The 16,513-nt window shown below is 32.7% G+C and overlaps 1 protein-coding gene across 1 annotated transcript in view; it reads left to right on the forward strand.

Annotated features, from left to right (window-relative positions):
• Window positions 1–16,513, forward strand: part of klar (klarsicht) — a 203,596-nt gene that overhangs the window by 30,437 nt on the left and 156,646 nt on the right. Inside the window, exons 2-3 of the mRNA XM_089708036.1 lie at window positions 13,458–13,800; window positions 14,107–14,224. Of these exons, the coding sequence (XP_089564162.1) occupies window positions 13,791–13,800; window positions 14,107–14,224 (128 nt within the window). The 5' untranslated portion in view covers window positions 13,458–13,790. The remainder of the gene's footprint in view (window positions 1–13,457; window positions 13,801–14,106; window positions 14,225–16,513) is intronic.

Consider the following 16,513-nt stretch of genomic DNA (forward strand, 5'->3'; position numbering starts at 1 on the left):
TGATGTAATCACGATGTAACTAAGAAAAAATATCATTAGAACTTCTATAGGTATTATTGAATCGGGATTAAGCAATAATTATAGCGAACAGCACTTAATTGCATACATTTAATGATGATATATCGTCATCTTTATATACCTTCATTGTGCAGACAAGCTTTGCTGATTAATTACCAGGAATAATTAGATTTTTTGCGCTTGTCGATGAAAAGGTGTTTTAGATGAACAGATAGTGTAACAAGATTTCTTCTAATGTGTTAATAACGAGATGAAGTACGCTATAAAGACGTTAGAAGAACTTTCTAGGTGCAGAAAAACATAAGAAATAGTGTTTTGTGGGAAAAATTCCACTTGCTTAATTAAAAAGGGTTTAAGATCAAAAGTTATCTCTGAGTGAGTACGATATAATGATTATTATTTTAGACATTTTCATCGTTCTAGAACATGGAACAGAGGGAACTCACCCCAATTATAAGACACAGTCGAAGTCATAATGCTTTATTTATACATATATTGTTTACACATACAAAAATTAAATTATAAATGGCTTAACTCTTACATAGTTTTAACTTCTAACGGTATGCAAACACGCCGTCGAAGTAGCGTAACTAAAATAAACTGAGACGCGGAAATTAAGTATTCCTTTGTGATCTTTGCCTAGTACGTGTTAGAATTTTACAACGTCAATAAAGATGTATTCCCGTACTAGAGCCGTTCCGGGTGTTTCGAGGTATTAACATAAAAAAGTAATCCTTCAGTTTAAAGCTTATTTAGATTCTGTCGTCGTTGCGTGCTTAACGGCTATCGTCACGCGAATCTTTGCCGAATTGTTAGTTCAAATACCTCGCCATAAGTTAGACAAGGTAAACTTTTGGTATGGATAGAGTTATTAGATGTAGAGACGGTTAAATTATTGCCTTGAAGCTATATACAAAATGAAGGAGAATAGTTTCAAATATGTGCACAATAAGAAAATGGAATGGAATGCAAATGAATGAAGTCGAAGTAATTACTGATTTTTTATATCGTTTTATTCAATAAAAGGATTTGTTTAGTTAACATTAATATAGTTATGATTTACTACAGCTTTAAATTAATTCATTTGCTCAATATTTATCGTTAATTAATAGTTTTACTTATAAGTTCTTTATAAACAAGCAGTTAAACCAATAATTTACGAGTCTGTTAACCAAAGCACTGTATTTACAAAGTCATGGAAACTTTGTTATCTAGTAAAATCGGAATATTTAAAGTTGCGTGTTTTGTATCGTGAAGTTTAAATTGGAACACTGAAGCAGGCGTCATATTATTCGAATTTTAGTAGATCGTATTGGGCCCTTCTTTGTTGGAAGAATGTCTGTTTAGTAAACATTTTGAAATGGGCTCGTTTGTCTGCACGAATCCTGAAACAAAGTTTGTTGTAAAATAGACCAATAAAGCTTTTGGTAGGTATAAGATATAGTAGAGAAATAATGCCGTTTCAATATTATTCAGATGAGTGAAAAAGTGTCTTATATCTCGCAATGTTAATTATTGTTAATTTGTAAGAGACACAATTAATTTTGATAATGTTAATGTTAAACAAAAGTGACTTAGTAATTACGCGTTTCCAATTAAAAAACAAAACAAAAAAGACACCCACGTCGCTGTGTCACCTCTTAAAAAAGGAAACTAATTAAATCTAAAATTAATTGCTTTCTAGCTCGTCTATTTATCTCAAGAGGAGGATTACAAAGTGTACATTATTTATAGTGCGATATGGTTTATATTTGCTTGTTGTCTATTTAGTTCGCAGTGCTGTCCACTCACTATTTATACAATTACAAGTTGTGAAGTTTGACGATCGCTGATTGATCGTGGGAATACAGTGGAGTAGAGCCTCTTTCACTTATTTCCCAGTAAAGAAAATGGTTAGGGTATAGTAAGGTTAGGGAATGTAATCAACTTTGGATGTATTATGTAACTCGGATAGTGAAGATTGAATTGAAATTCTGCGGTTATCTTAAATTTAAATTTCCTACTATGTGAAAACTTTAAATTAATGTGAGGGAAATTAATTTACGCTCTATTGTTTTTACGTCTATCATCGTTGCGAGAAAAATTAAGATGCAAGTTTGATCCAAATGTTTGAATTGAATTTGAATTGAAGATGTAACCAAATATTAGAGCGGCCATTTTATCTCTGAAGGCTTCTATGCTGATGATAGATTTTGTAATTGATATGATAATTAATGTAAAAGATAAAGTAAACTTGAACCGTATTTTAAGCACGATCTTCACACCTGTATATTTGTAAGTTTAATTCAGCATAGTTCAAGTCCTTCAAACATTTTACATTCACCGTCTTCTATTTGTTTGTGTTATTTGAGATAAACACTATCGGTGTGTGTGTATGTGTGTGTATACTTTCGGTTTTGTTATGACACGTGGTGAAAAGTGAAATCGTTTGCACTTGAACTTGGCCCTTTTAAACTAATCTTTTGTTATTATAGTAATTAAACTTTAATAGCTTTGCTACAACAAATTGGTTGTTAATTTACATGTAATTGTTATAGCATTGATACGTTAAATGACGAATGAGTACGAAAGCTAGTGTTTTATGAAATTATTTCCCGTCCGACTAGGGCCCTTCCGGCCTCCTCCACTCAAGCGACAGCCCAAGCCGAGGTTCGAGATCCCCGTCAAGGGGGGACGCCCTTGCGCATGTCGCTACCAGGGTAAACCTTCAGTTCACCCCCGCGTCTGCGTTAAAATGTAGTAGCCCTTCTGGCTAACATTGAGAATCACCACACAAAAAAAAAGTAATTATTTACCTCGGTAAGAACTAACATATATTTCGATGTGAAAGAAAAAAAAACAAACACATTTTCGCGTTCATAATATTGGATTTAGAAAGGATGTTTGTCTGTCATTCGTATGTAAATAGCTTTGAATTGATTGTTGCACAGCAAGCTACCCGCAGTGCGATTGAATCTAATAAGCAGTCAGACGATCATCAGAGACGGCAGTCGGCACCGTACAATACCATTAGTCGAGCTGTTATCAATTGCCAGGTGTAGCCGAGCATCGAATGATTGCAGCGCCGTGCGATCGGAGCGGTACTTTTTAGGGTTCCATATCGAAAGGGTAAAACGGGACCCTATTACTGAGACTTCGTTGTCTGTCTGTTTCCAGGCTGTATCTCATAAACCGTGATAGCTAGAAAGCTGAAATAAAAATTAAATATAATAAAAAATTAAGTTAGGTCCCCATAGTACGGGAACCCTTAGTGCGCGAGTACGCCTCACTCTTGGCCCGTTTTTATTTCCCTAACTGTACAATGGATTATGGTACCTTATCACGTGAAAGCGTAATGGTGAACCATTGATCCGCAATTACATTGATAGCTCTCGATGTGCAGGTATTGTTTTGAGATTTCACGCTCCGGAAAAGATCTTTTGTTACCCCGGAGTGTAGTACCTATATCATACATAATTCTGTGAATTTTGGTCCAGTCGTTTGAACTGCGCTGTGTTGGCCTTGTTTTTGTTCGCTGGTTACGCTGTTTCTATGACCATCTAAATAGAAGAGAGAAGAATAGAGTTTAGATCTCGGTTTTCTTGAATTTGTTAATTAAGTTAGCAACAATAAATGTCTATGGCATAATAAATATAATAAATTAACACTGTGTTGTACGGTAATATGGCCGTATAAACTTTGTTTATAATGCACGTAATAATTACGTTGTATATTTTACGAGTGCTTTTATATCTTTACAGTTTAGCTTTGATTTTATGTATGTATAGAAAGCGCCAATTTCAATTTCGTAACTACCTGCCGATTTACGTAAAATGTTTATACATATTTTTTCCATTTTTATTTGTATTGAAAGTTTTCTTAATTTTTATCGATATTGTTATAAATAACAATTTGGATAAAATTAAAAAAATATAACTTCTATAACGTAAATTTATCAGTAGGTTCAACACATATTTACCCGGTATTAAATATAATTTTATTAACATTCGTGTTCTTTGTGTATATCGTATGGTTCACTCTCTCTAGTGTCAGTCATGTGACGAAGCCCACAGCTCGTGACTTTCATTCCGCAAACATCGATCATAGCTCCGAGCAATTATTGGGGAAACATGAACATTGAACATATCAGAGCTTTCTTCGTCATCCATAGAGAATAATCTCGAGTAATGAGATTGTATCGGCGAAAGAGATCGGCCGTAACAAAGTGTGACATGCATTGTCTTATCTACACTTGTGTAGTGACATATAATAAGATGGAAAGTGCTGTAGACTGTAGTTAATACAATGATTTATCTTTTGTTAAGTACGCGTGACTTGTGATAAATACTGTACAGGTGTTCGAGATTGTTTTGGTTAACACTTGTGAATTTTATATTCTATTGTTTTTGATTTTATGCGAGTATAGAGTTTACAAGTTGATACCTTTCTAGTTCATTTGTTATTATATTTAAATTAACGATTAGCATTCAAAAGAGGGCCCTTGTAGACTGCAGTGTGTTATCAAATTGTAACCCTTTGAAAACAAACTTGGAAAGTATTTGACATCTACGTTTGTATCTCTTATTTCATCAAAATGTTGAAAGTATAATACAGTTTCTTAAAAACATTATAATCTATATGTAATTGCTCCAAAATCCCATTTAAATTATACCCCACGATTCCCGAACATTCTTGACCGTAAAAAAACTTTTTTATGATTTCTAATTCGTCTTGCTTTACAAGTGCCTGTAACTGTCGAGTATACAGGTTGATCAGATTTTTGATTATTTAGTTGTTCGGGTGTGATTTCATTTTTATAAAAAAGTAGAAGCATTTTTTAAAATCTTTTTTTACAGATAAATATGAGCATATATTGAATGTTAATTAATCGATCATAGATCATAGACCTACTAGATTTTTTGGTTAAAATGTAGGCAATCAATAGAATTATAAATATGCATCTTAATAACGCCATTAACGTATACGATAAATTAAACAAGTTTTGGGAATATTTACCTTCAATATTTATATTCCTGACATATAAAAATCTATTGTCCATTGTCAATCAGTGAACACCTGTATACAGAAACATCCTGATATCCTTTAGACGCGCTCGATGTAATTACAGCATTGTTGTGGAGACCAATCTCGAGACCATGACGAAGGGAACTCGTTATCTATCGCTTCTAATCGTGCCTTGTGAGCTTGTGACGGGTTCTATTGTAATAAATGGTATGTAAATCATATGAAATGTGTGAGACGTTGCTATGTGTATGGGTAATATGTTAGTTGTGTATATGTTCCTAATTTCCTGAAGAGGATTTATAGGGTTAATATTATTTCAGTTAATTTGTTTTTAATCATAAAGGGACAGAATCTTTTGTAGATTATTTTCATTATGACAAATAAACAGGCATTGTTAATGCAGAAAATTGCTATTGATATTAACCTATTGGGTATTTGTTGTGCGTTTGTAGCAAAGCTACCGTAGAGTGTCGGGTGCACGCACACATATAAATTATACATGTAGAATATTAAGTTGTCTCACAAAAATTGCCTATAAAATATATAGGTATCAACAAAGCCTTCGCCTAGTTTAAACAACAAACATTAGTAACTGTCGAAATACTACGAACAGTATATTGTCAATAAAATAATGAGATAAGGATTTATACCCACCGCTAACATCCTTGCCTTATCTAAATGCACTTTGTACCGAGAAACGCGTTTCGATTCCGTGAAGGTCCAGTTAACATTCTTTTATTGTAAAAATAAAAGAACTCGATATGAATAGTTTTTGTTCTTTTAGCAGTGATATATATATGCCCCTAACGTTATAAGAAGTTTAATAATACTTTGTATCCGTCAAATTCGTTTGTATAAAAATAAATAATAATATAAGAGCCCACGACGGCCAGACTTTCCTTTCTTTCGGAAAGTTGAAAGTTTCTCTGTATATGTCTCCTATACAGATAAGAACGACCAGCGACTATCAAGTTTGGGTTGTGGTTACTTTGGCAGGAAACAGGTAGTGAAGGTGTATAAAATAGTACCTAACTTTCATTATAGTTTAAAAGCTAAATTTTATATATGTTACTTGGGGACCTATAAAAAGACATTACCTTAAGAGCCAGACAGTTTTCATGGTTCTTACATCTAGCCAGACACATTTAAAAAATAACTAACATATCATCAAATTCACATAACTACCTAAAAGCGTAACAAATATGAAATAACCCACTAAAAACATTAGTTAACTATAATTATTAAAAAAATAAAAGTATAATATATAAGTAATAAAGTTATTACTTATCTTTTACTTAGACTTATGTTGATGGAATTTCACGTATCCCGATGACTTTTTTATTGTGTCATCGAGATACGTGAAATTTCATCAACATAAACCCCCGTAAAAGATAAGTAATAACTTTATTACTTATATATTATACTTTTATTTTTTTAATAATTATAGTTAACTAATGTTTTTAGTGGGTTATTTCATATTTGTTACGCTTTTAGGTAGTTATGTGAATTTGATGATATGTTAGTTATTTTTTAAATGTGTCTGGCTAGATGTAAGAACCATGAAAACTGTCTGGCTCTTAAGATAATGTCTTTTTATAGGTCCCCAAGTAACATATATAAAATTTAGCTTTTAAACTATAATGAAAGTTAGGTACTATTTTATACACCCTTACTACCTGTTTCCTGCCAAAGTAACCACAACCCAGACTTGATAGTCGCTGGTCGTTCTTATCTGTATAGGAGACATATACAGAGAAACTTTCAACTTTCCGAAAGAAAGGAAAGTCTGGCCGTCGTGGGCTCTTGATCTATAAGCTCGGTTATAAATAATGTAGAAGCAATTAAGATACTGTCCGTTTTGTAAAATTATGCAGTGCTTAAATTTTATATCGTTTTGTTTGGAGTGTGTGAATTTGAAATCTTTCAATGTTATATAAGTGTACGTAATGAAATGTGGTTGTCATTATTTAATATCGGTTTTAAGTGAAACAAGAAAGTTGCATTGGGGGTAATACTCTTTGACCACAAGACTGTTATGTAATTTACAATAAGGCACTGTATTGATTTAAGTTCAGCACTAGCTTTTTCGTCATATTTACTTTAGAATTACTTTGCAATATATAGCGGATGTCGCTCGTTCAAATAATTTCATGTAATTACAAATGTAGTGACGACTGACGACAGTTTCTATAATAATGACTTAAGTATACATAAATGTTCAGAAAGTTCATAAACTTTTGTAATCATATTTTACGTTGAATAAATATCCATAGTCTACAATTTAATGTCATAGTGGATCTTATCTTTGGCAAATGGTATTAGTAAAAAATTTCCCATATTTCGCATCCGTCTAACACTGTAATTTCTAAATATTTTTTCCTTTAGCGAAAGCATCGCTTCTCATATTGTTGTGGAGGCATTTCGCACGCGTAATTGTGGTGTAGTCATTTATCATAATTCTAATCTGCTGTGATCGAAATAACGAATTGTTCTTACATTCTGATTAACACTTTCACACACACTTAATCATTTTCAAAAGGTAATTACAATATTGTTTAGATTTACAATATTCTTTGGAAAGAGCTGGACGTTATTTGGTTGTATAATATACATTGTGTATTCTGTTTTCTGAGCGCTATTCTCATGGTCCACTCTTAGGTATCTATTGTCTTTACGACGCTGTTCACGTACTATGCTGGCTATAAATTGAAAATCAATTACGTTTACCGTTGCAACAGAGATTAAACTGTAGAATATATTGGGAGGGCCGAATTGACCCGTGGCCGGCGATCATTGGGTTATTAGAAAGTAAACGTTTGTTTAACGCGAAACATGCTTTCCATACGGATCACATTGTCGTGTTCGATATAAATACAAGTATAACAATTGTTACGGCAATTTCCACCTTATAAGTGCCAAGTGGGTCATTTTAACGCTAGATTAGCGTGAATTGGATTTGCATGGAATGCTGATAATGCAATAGCATCTCACAGTATTGGGCATGGAACGTGATAGTTTCCGATGTTTGTTCGAGATAGAGATGAGATGTTTCTGACGATGCAGATGCTGTTATTTATGTTCAGATGAGAGCCATTTACGTTCACATCTTAGTAAATGGTTGTTCTCCTTTATTTTATTTTAGACGAGTATATGCCTAACAAATTGGTTATTTTATTGATTACGTTCAGGCATCAGATAATGTCACACTTGAAATTTTTATGTAATGTTGTATCATATTCCTTTATTATAATTATAATCTTGTTATTATTCCATCACATATATTTGGAAACGAAATCACCAAGGCACGATAGCCTTTAAATGAGTCACAACGCTATTCGACTGTGAGTGTCGATGCGTCTAAGCTACAGCTACGCGACCAGAGACAATAATATTTCCTCAGCCAGCGCTCACGGGTTATAATTTTCTTGAATAGGCCATTTATCTAAGCCCTAGCCTCGTTGACCCGCCGGTGAAACTTTACTCGTACACATACATTTATGGCAAAGAAATCAGGGACAGTTGTGCGCCGGAAGGGTGCATTATGTATTGTGGTTTGCACGTTCTAGTATAAAGTTTTGAAGATTTCCTTTCCTACCAGATTGCCTGGTTGAGATTGCTGTTCAATGTTGATGAATGAAAATGATGCCTTTTTTGTAATATTGTTCTTTTTTTGTTCTTTCTCGTTTGTACAATAAAGTGTTAAAAAAAGTCGATGCTTTCATGATTTTTAAAAGAACAATTACAAGGTTTCGCACCGAATCTTCTGTGTGAAAACTATATTCTCCGAATTGGTAGTAAATATTAAAGTATTTTGAAGATTCGAAAGCGCTTCTGTAGGACGTTGAATGAATAAATGTTTAATAAAGTATGTTTGTACTTGTAGATTTCGTGATGTTTAGAGGTAAGACGATATTGATTATGATTTACCACAGTTTTGGGAAAGTAATTGGTACAGTTTATATGCATTAATGGAATTAATGTCACGCTATTACCGCATTAGGACCCTCGGGGTTCGGGGACGTCGGGGAAGCAACCGCCTATACCACATTTCGCACAGATCAGCGAATAATCAAAGGAGAATGGCAAACTCCCATAGGACTCTGGGCCTGATCGTTACACTGATGATTTATGGGGGATTAAATAGATAAAAATATACAAATTCTATGAATATAATAATTGTAGATCTGTTCTATGGGATAGCAGAGATATTGGGGTGTAAAGTAACAAAAATAAAAGTTAGTTTGCGTAAGTTAAATGAATAGCATTGCATTTTTCTAGGTCCAGGTAAGTTTATTTTCTATCTACATTGTCTAGCTAATAATAGTGTAACAGTAGAACAGTCAGGTAATAGAAATATTGGATAACACATACTTATTATTCAACACACATTTTAACTTACCAAAACATCAACAATCACTAGGTAGGTACATTTCTTATATCTTTATAAATGGATGAATCAGGATTCGCTTACATAAAGACTAATCAATTCAAATAATATATTTAGAGTAAAAATAGACGATTAAGGCAATTTTGAATTTAACGTTACTAAAACTTCACTCAAAAGTCAAACAACAAACATAACAAATCACTCATCACTGACACAATTATGATTAATAATTTGACATTTAATAATGGCCAGCTACCTAAATAAAAAAAGTTTTAATTATTATTGATTAAGTAAAATATGTTTTTATTTTATAGAATGACTTAAATAAATTAAGATGTGTGTTAAAAAAAGTTGAGTTTTGCTTCTGATTTTTATAGCATTTGAATTCAATAAAACTAAAAATGAAAAATAAACATTCATTCGTATTAATCTATATATTTGACTATTTTACTCCTGACAACACTGTCATCTCTGCTTGATAAGACCGGTAGTGAACAATTTATCTTTTTTTTTCAAAGATTTGTTTTCCCATAGAATCAGAAGTCAATATTTTACAAATAATTATTAAAATTAACATAATGAATTTTAAATATATTATGATTTCTGTAACAGTTAGGCCCAGTTTCGCCATTCTCCTTTGCAGTTCGCTGTGCATTGCATTCCTAAATTTAGTTGATACGGCGTATTTATAGTCCATTGAATAAAAAGTTCTAGAGTGCGTGAGTTAGTAACGTAAGATGTTTTATCGGAAACATGTCAAGAGTCCCTAGGTAATAAACATACTAAAACCCCGGGACACTAGGAGGAGCCCCGGAGTGGGGGGAGGGGGGAAATGGGACCATTTTTTCATTTTTCGCTTAAATCTCAAAAACGGTACATGTTAGAGAAAAACTTTCAAGGAAAAGTTGAAAGGCCATAAAATTATCTACAACTTGTACCTACATCATTTTTTTCTATATCCTACCGTTTCTGAGTTATACGCAGTAAAAAATGATTTTCGCTCAAACAATTTCCCCATACTACACATCAATCGATCAAAAAATATTTCTTTCTTCCAAAAAACTCAAATGTGCAACTTGTGACCGGTACTGATAGATTGCTCTTAATTAGGTCTATAATTGGTAAAATAAACACATTCCTCCATGGAAGCCTTTAGGAGGAATCGATTGTCAAAATATTATATTAGGGTAGTTTGAGTTACTGAACTTGATCTTTTTATTTTTTTCTTCCAAAAAACTCAAAAGTGCAACTTGTGACCGGTACAGATAGATTGCTCATAATTAGGTCTATCATTGATAAAAATACCAGATTCCACGACGGAGGCGTTTACGGGGAATTGAATTTTGATTAGGGTAGTTACTGAACTTGATCTTTTTATTTTTTTCTTCCAAAAAACTCAAAAGTGCAACTTGTGACCGGTACTGATAGATTACTCTTAATTAGGTCTATAATTGGTAAAATAAACACATTCCTCCATGGAAGCCTTTAGGAGGAATCGATTGTTAAAATATTATATTAGGGTAGTTTGAGTTACTGAACTTGATCTTTTTATTTTTTTCTTCCAAAAAACTCAAAAGTGCAACTTGTGACCAGTACTGATAGATTGCTCTTAATTAGGTCTATAATTGGTAAAATAAACACATTCCTCCATGGAAGCCTTTAGGAGGAATCGATTGTCAAAATATTATATTAGGGCAGTTTGAGTTACTGAACTTGATCTTTTAATTTTTTTCTTCCAAAACACTCAAAAGTGCAACTTGTGACCATTACAGATAGATTGCTCATAATTAGGTCTATCATTGATAAAAATACTAGATTCCACCACGGAGGCGTTTACGGGAAATTGAATTTTATTAGGGTAGTTACGATACTTGAACTTTTTATTTTTTTTCTTCCAAAAAACTCAAAAGTGCAACTTGTAACCGGTACCGATAGATTGCTCATAACTAGGTCTATCATTGATAAAAAAAACCAGATTCCACCATGGAGGCGTTTACGGGGAATTGAATTTTATTAGTGTAGTTAGTTAAAAAGTTCAAGTATCGTAACTACCCTAATAAAATTCAATACCTCCTAAACGCCTCCATGATGGAATCTGGTTTTTTTATCAATGATAGACCTAATTATGAGCAATCTATCGGTGTCGGTCACAAGTTGCACTTTTGAGTTTTTTCGAAGAAAAAAAATAAAAAGTTCAAGTATCGTAACTACCCTAATAAAATTCAATTCCCCGTAAACGCCTCCGTGGTGGAATCTAGTATTTTTATCAATGATAGACCTAATTATGAGCAATTTATCTGTACCGGTCACAAGTTGCACTTTTGAGTTTTTTGGAAGAAAAAAATAAAAAGATCAAGTTCAGTAACTCAAACTACCCTAATATAATATTTTGACAATCGATTCCTCCTAAAGGCTTCCATGGAGGAATGTATTTATTTTACCAATTATAGACCTAATTAAGAGCAATCTATCAGTACCAGTCACAAGTTGCACATTTGAGTTTTTTGGAAGAAAGAAATATTTTTTGATCGATTGATGTGTAGTATGGGGAAATTGTTTGAGCCAAAATCATTTTTTACTGCGTATAACTCAGAAACGGTAGGATATAGGAAAAAATGATTTAGGTACAACTTGTAGATAATTTTATGGCCTTTCAACTTTTCCTTGAAAGTTTTTCACTAACATGTACCGTTTTTGAGATTTAAGCGAATAATGAAAAAATGGACCCATTTCCCCCCTCCCCCCACTCCGGGGCTCCTCCTAGTGTCCCGGGGTTTTAGTATGTTTATTACCTAGGGACTCTTGACATGTTTCCGAAGAAACATCTTACGTTACTAACTCACGCACTCTAGACCCCCCTTGGAGGGACTCATTCAATGGACTATTAGTAACCATTTACTTATCTGTCTTCCTAGCTTACTACTTGGTGCTAATTACTTATTTATTATTTATCATGTAAATGTAAATATTCCACATACTCTCCTAAACGTGTCCCTTGTTTACTATTATTACAACCATTTTATTATTTTTTATTAGAAAATATATCAACTGGTTAATGAGACAGTGGTGTGTTTGAAAATAATGTACCAATTAAAGGAACTCCCCTAAACGCTTGGCTATGACAAACGACCGAAATATGTTTCTTAATGAATCGAGTCGTTATTTTTTATTTGCTTAACGTGTTGCGTGAGGAAGTATGTTTAACCCCATTCAGAGTTCTCTATTCATAGCGCACGTGGAGTTTTTTAGGATTAACACTACGGATGTAGATGTGAATGAAAGTATTTTACTAGCTGCTCCGCGCGGTTTCACCTCCGGGACTCCACTGTTTTTGCTATGGCATGATGATATATAGCCTATAGCCTTTATCGATAATAAATAAGCTATCTAACACCGAAAGAATTTTTCAAATCGGACCAGTAGTTCCCCAGATTAGCGCGTTCAAACAAACAAACTCTTCAGCTTTATGGTATTAGTATAGATTTGTAAGACATAAATTTGAGGAAGACTCTGTATATTATATTCCTTGTTAAATAACATGTGTAAGACAAGTAGTTACGTTTTAACTATTTTAATGTTTAACAAACAATTTGTTAACTTAATAGATCGAAACCACTGCATTTCGTGGCATAGCAATTTTCTTGTTGAAGCAAATTGGTGTGAAACTATAAAAATAATTTGTACCCGCAAGAGACGCTTTCCATTTTTGCATTTGCCCTTAGTGATGTTTTGAAATGGTCGGCTTTGTGAAAGTTATTGGTAAATAGTTGAGTGTCAAGTGCTTGTTTACGTCTTTTGTACTTTTCCCTGCTACTGCTTGTATACTCCTGGACAAACGAAATAAATAAATATACTTTTAGTCTACGTAAATTCGTATAATAGAGGATCTATCGCATCTATAAGAGATGTTAATAATTTGAAAGCCACTCAAAAATATATTCAAGAATCTTATCCCAGTTGGAAATATTGTTCATAAACGTAACGTACGTTTTCGAAACTGTAGCTCAAAAATTTCATATTGATTAATAAAATATCTTTATTGTTTCAGAAACTAAGCGACGACTTGCGCAACACCACGAAGGAACGGGAGGAACTGACAAAACAAAATGTGACCACCGACACCATCACCAAAACACGACGATTGTTCTTCAAATTCATGAGTCTTCTCAAGATTACATGATTAAGACACACTTATTTATTATTTAACTTTAACGAATCTAGTCGCAATAGTTTATTAAATGAAGCAATTTAGACTTAATGTTCACATGAAATTGTACCAAGAGAATAAGTACAAAGAGACGAGACAGTACAAAAGGGAATACTAATGTTTGATTTAGAAGTAAATTGATTTTATTGGAAGTTCCCGAACGTTCGAGATAAGATGTCTACTAGTGAGTATAATTTTATATTAAGTATTTTTAAAAACGAAAGCTTTTATCAATTAATACGAACGTACAGATCATCTAGTTCCTAAGGATAGCTATATTCTTATCGCTGCAAAGACCAATTTCAAAATTGTACTAAACTTTTAAGGATTTTATTTTTATATGCATGTATTTAAACCATGACTTATAGAATTCATTAAAATGTTATCAATATAAACATTATTCATGTAATAATTACCGTAACGTTAAACAATAAGCAATGGTACTTATAATAATGGTAATGTTTTAACAAATTTAACCAAACATTTTCAGGTTTCGAGAACTCGGCTATGAAGAGCAGCTTCTCCCTGTCCTCGTTGAAAAGCGCCGCCTACCCCAATGGGCCCTGCGACCAGCTAGAGAGGCCCTATCACAGCCTTACTAAAAAAAGGTAAATTCACTTAATTCGACACATCATTTAAAGTGGGTACTTACTTGTTCTGTAAAGAACGCGGAAAATAGATTTTCAGAAGAGCAATTTAGAATTTTAATTTTTGCAGCCAATTCTCTAAGTTATCGTGCGGATGTAATAGATTTGAGAAAAATCCTAATTTTTTTACTTACTCACAATCTTGTTTTGGCAAGAAAATGCTTTATTGCTCTCATTTAGGTCGGTTTGCTGAAATATACATATAAAGCCTAAGCTATGGCAATAGTTGATCTGATGTAATTTTTTAACATAGTTTATCTACGATGGAATGCGGCGCGCAGGTTAAGTAAACAATTATAAAAAAAAGACATCTTTCATCCTAATTCTCTGATCCCATAAGATTAAAATAAGATAACAGTTATGCAAGCACTCAACCACGGGATGTTTGTGTACTGAAGAGTGATTATGAAAATGTATAATGAAACCCATTGTCTTAAATTCTCATTATTCAAGGCTGGTGTCATTTAATAACAATACTGTTTGAAAATCTATATTATCTGTTTCAGTTTTAAGAAATTGATTGATAAAAAAAACCTCAGAGCAATAAACCTATAGAGTACTTGTATCGAGCGTATACAATTTACATATATTTGTTTCTCTCTATCTAAAGAAAACGTCGTATGAAAGAATGAGATAGCTATAGACTACAAGCTACGTTTCAACATAGTCATGGCACCATTTTTACTATAGGTACGTATTTAGATAGATAGAAGGTGATAGTGATGGGATGTGCTTCAATCGATAAAATCGTGAATGCATTTTGCATTTACGGTTTCGTGAAATAATAAATAATTAAAAAAAACAAAATTAATCATAAATTTCAGTTGAATACATTATTTGTTTAATCCTACGAATATAATAAATGCGAAATTATGCGAGAATGGATAACTTTCTCTTTCACTGCTGAACCGATTACAATGAAATTTTGTACATACACACATAGGATAGGTTTTATACCGGAAATCCCACGTGAACGGGAACTGTGCGGGATTTTCTTTAAAAACGCGGGCGGAAAGCTAGTAATTATTTTAAAATAAATTTTAAAACTTGAAATGTAACTAATTTAAAATAAAGATCAATAAAGTTAAAGGAGTGAGGAGAAAGGCACAGTCAGCATGAATTTTAACAAGTTCATAAAAGGACAGTCTTAAAGAAAACATTTTCCTTACATCCTACTAATAAAGCGAAAGTTTGTGAGGATGGATGTTTGTTACTCTTTCACGCGAATACTACTAAACCGATTACAATGAAATTTGGAAAAATTACTTTTGATCCCGTAAATCCCACAGGAATGGGAACTATGCGGGCTTTTCTTTGAAAACGCATGTATATTAAGTATGTATTTCAATAGTAGTTTCTACTATCTATGAGAACTGTCATTTAATCAACCGTTTAATTTTCACATAGTTACACATTTAAAGTAAATGTGTAAAAAAATTTCCAAATAAAAATTCACTCACACACAAATGTATTTATTATCTAAAGGAACAAAAAAAAAACGTAAGCGTAAGATTGCACAATTCTTCTAGAGTATCCATCTTGATAACACGCAGGCTCGAAATGCAGTGAACACAATCTAGCAAATTTCGACGGCGTCCAATCTACACGTCTCATGTTTTATACCCATTTTTTATTTAGCTCTGGAAATCTAAAACAAAATGAATTTATTAATAATCTAAAAGAGAAACAACAAACTAAACAGATAAGTCAAATGAAACAACCACGTGGTATTTTTTATTTTCCTGCAGTAGAAAATTTACATCTATTATTTGCTACAACAACTACATATAAATCTGATCTAAGAAACAAAATAAATAAATCAACGTTAATATGAAATAGATTTTTTGTCATAAATCGATAATATACGCTAGATGTGTTACAACACTACGGTGGTAAACAAAATGCCAAACGTGATAATATTGTGACATTTTTTAAAAATTATTTAATTCTTTTGTATTCCACAACCCCATAAAGTGGGTAAATGTTACAGTTACAACATAAACTTATAAAAAAGCGCTTGATAAAACCTTCAAATAGGGTTAGAACATAAATATTTACCAATTTGCTGAAAATCACTTACCGATGGAAAGATATTTTTTCATTGTTTTCATCCAAATCTCCCATTCGACTAGTAATAGCCGGTAGCTAAACATACAATAGTCATTTTAGCACACTGACAAATAAAAAGAAACACTATACACTTTATATTTTCTAAATATTTCGTTAAAAACACTTGACGCACCGAGACCT

This window comes from Colias philodice, chromosome 20, assembly GCF_061535455.1.
Source record: "Colias philodice isolate Cphi_HAF_F1 chromosome 20, ilColPhil1 Martin Lab GWU primary, whole genome shotgun sequence".
Classification (NCBI taxonomy): Eukaryota; Metazoa; Arthropoda; class Insecta; order Lepidoptera; family Pieridae; genus Colias; species Colias philodice.